The sequence below is a fragment of the Manihot esculenta genome, chromosome 10, assembly GCF_001659605.2.
Source record: "Manihot esculenta cultivar AM560-2 chromosome 10, M.esculenta_v8, whole genome shotgun sequence".
NCBI lineage: Eukaryota > Viridiplantae > Streptophyta > Magnoliopsida > Malpighiales > Euphorbiaceae > Manihot > Manihot esculenta.
In genome coordinates, this window is record NC_035170.2 from 2,418,271 (window position 1) to 2,420,375 (window position 2,105).

The 2,105-nt window shown below is 34.7% G+C and overlaps 1 protein-coding gene across 1 annotated transcript; it reads left to right on the forward strand.

Annotated features, from left to right (window-relative positions):
• The first annotated feature begins 506 nt into the window (after nucleotides 1-506).
• On the forward strand, nucleotides 507-1,515 carry LOC110625321 (PRA1 family protein A3). Its single transcript, XM_021770937.2, has 4 exons — nucleotides 507-853; nucleotides 933-1,021; nucleotides 1,122-1,193; nucleotides 1,281-1,515. The coding sequence occupies exons 1-4, from the start codon at nucleotides 660-662 to the stop codon at nucleotides 1,382-1,384; spliced, it is 459 nt and encodes a 152-aa protein (XP_021626629.1). The 5' UTR covers nucleotides 507-659; the 3' UTR covers nucleotides 1,385-1,515.
• The last annotated feature ends 590 nt before the right edge of the window (nucleotides 1,516-2,105 follow it).

Below are 2,105 nucleotides of genomic sequence, written 5' to 3' on the forward strand. Positions count from 1 at the left end.
TTTTGATTGAAATTTACATCCTACAAGTATTCTTTATTCTTATATAGTCAGAAGAAAATTAAAAGTCTAAGACACTCTTCTTAAGATTGGCCGAATCATACAAAAGGTCCAAATCCAATCACACACTAAAATAACATATCAAACTTATAAATATTAAAATATAAGCCCAAAATATGGCTCAACGCTCTAAAACTTGAAAGATAAAATATTGTCAAAATGCAAGTTCAAATAAATCCAAAATAAAAGCAAGTGTTTAAATAATAAAACATAAAACCCACCGTTATGATTACAAGTGTTGCACAAAATCTGTCCATATGAATTGAAGCATGGCCCAAATGTATTTAAATATATGAATATGATTCCGAACTCCTTTTAGAGTCATTTGAATGATACAAGGTTGCTCTACACTGTTGTTTGAAATTTGGCCTTTTAGATCTGTATCAATTACATTTTTTGCGACAAAGAGAAGCATGGAGAAAATAATAAGTTCATTATTTGGAGCTATGTATTTACTTAATCAGACGTACCATTTCATAATGCTTCTTTTGTCAAGGCAATTGCACAGATGCGTTTCTTCTTTGTTGAATCATGTGTGTATTCCCCATGTTTTTGCCATGTTATTTTCAAAGCATGGAAGTTAATCTAACAACTACACCACCATGGCCTGGCATGTAGGATATGCATATGCCTTTAACTTGTTCTCAAGTTTGCAGTGGATAGAGAGACTATTTCTCCTATTTTTTGGTACTGAAGGTTTATTTTTCAGTTTTGCAGCTACTTTCAGTGAAAAGGTGACAAGAACAGTAAGAAAGTTCTCTCCACATTTGGCAGCAAAGATGAGGCCTCCTCACATGTTAGTTGATGCTCAGTTGCTTTTCTATGTTTGTTTCTCGATTGGATAGAAATTGTGCTTACCACACTTGTATTTACAGGCCTGTCATTCGTGGCCGTCCTTCATCCAAAAAATCAGTATACATCTGTGGTCAACCTCGTGGAGTGTTTGTCTTCTCATTCTCAGCTGGTAGTTAGATTTCTCAAAACTTTATTCCCAATCAGTAGTTCAGTACTGGTCTGTAATGGTTCTATGAATTTTACCTGATCAAATTATTTTCTTTTCTCAGCCAGTTTTATTCTGTGGTTCACTTCTGGCACTCTGCTGTTTGCTTCATGGGCATTTGGCATCGGCCTCCTTGGTAAATTCTTCATCCTATATATAATGCTTTGAATAATTTCTCATATGATATTTCAGTTTTAATGAGCCAGTATATTGTTCCTTGCAGTTACTGTTCTTCATGCAAGTGTCAGGACACCTAATCTGAAGGCACGCCTCAACACATTCCGGGAAGAATTTCGTGCTGTGTGGCGCAATTATAGTGAGCTGTGACTGCTCATGGAGTTGAAGTGTACCACTCCATCCCTGATTCGCAACTTCAATTTCAGTTAAGTTGCAAGTATTCTTTGTAAATATAAACAAATTGTCAGCTCATTCGATGGAGGATGTTAGAAAAAAGAAAATTTTATTCTGCTTGATTTTCTTTTTTCCCTTATGTGTTATGAAGTTCCCAGATATTTCTCTTAAATAACTTTGACGTTCTTCTCTGATTTACCTAGAGTTCAAAAGTCAAAGAAAGAACTGTCGTTTTATTATCCATTTTATTTCTTATTGTTATTAGTTTTTTTTGTTGCATCTATTTATTTGGATGAAGAGCTTGTTTGAATCTTGGACTAACACTGTATCAGGGTATGCCATAATTCATTAGCTCTCCTCTTTGGCAACGGAAATACTTGTCTGGATCGTTTCTTCATGAACCAATCACATCTAAAACATAAATATAATGTGTTTTTTTTGTAAATTATGTTCAGTAACACCAATTTAATTTGCATGAAAAGACGAGTAATGACTTGATCATTCATCTCATTAACGTCTTAGAGGGACAAGGCAAGTGAAGAGCAAATTTTCAAATCATGCAAAAATGGAAAAATATTTTGAAAATTATGCAGGATCCAAAAATATTTTCGGATCCTGTGTGTCAATCTAGCATCTTCGGCAGTCATAGTGCCGAAGACGCTAGTTCGGCACTTATGATGCCGAAGAAAGGAAGGTT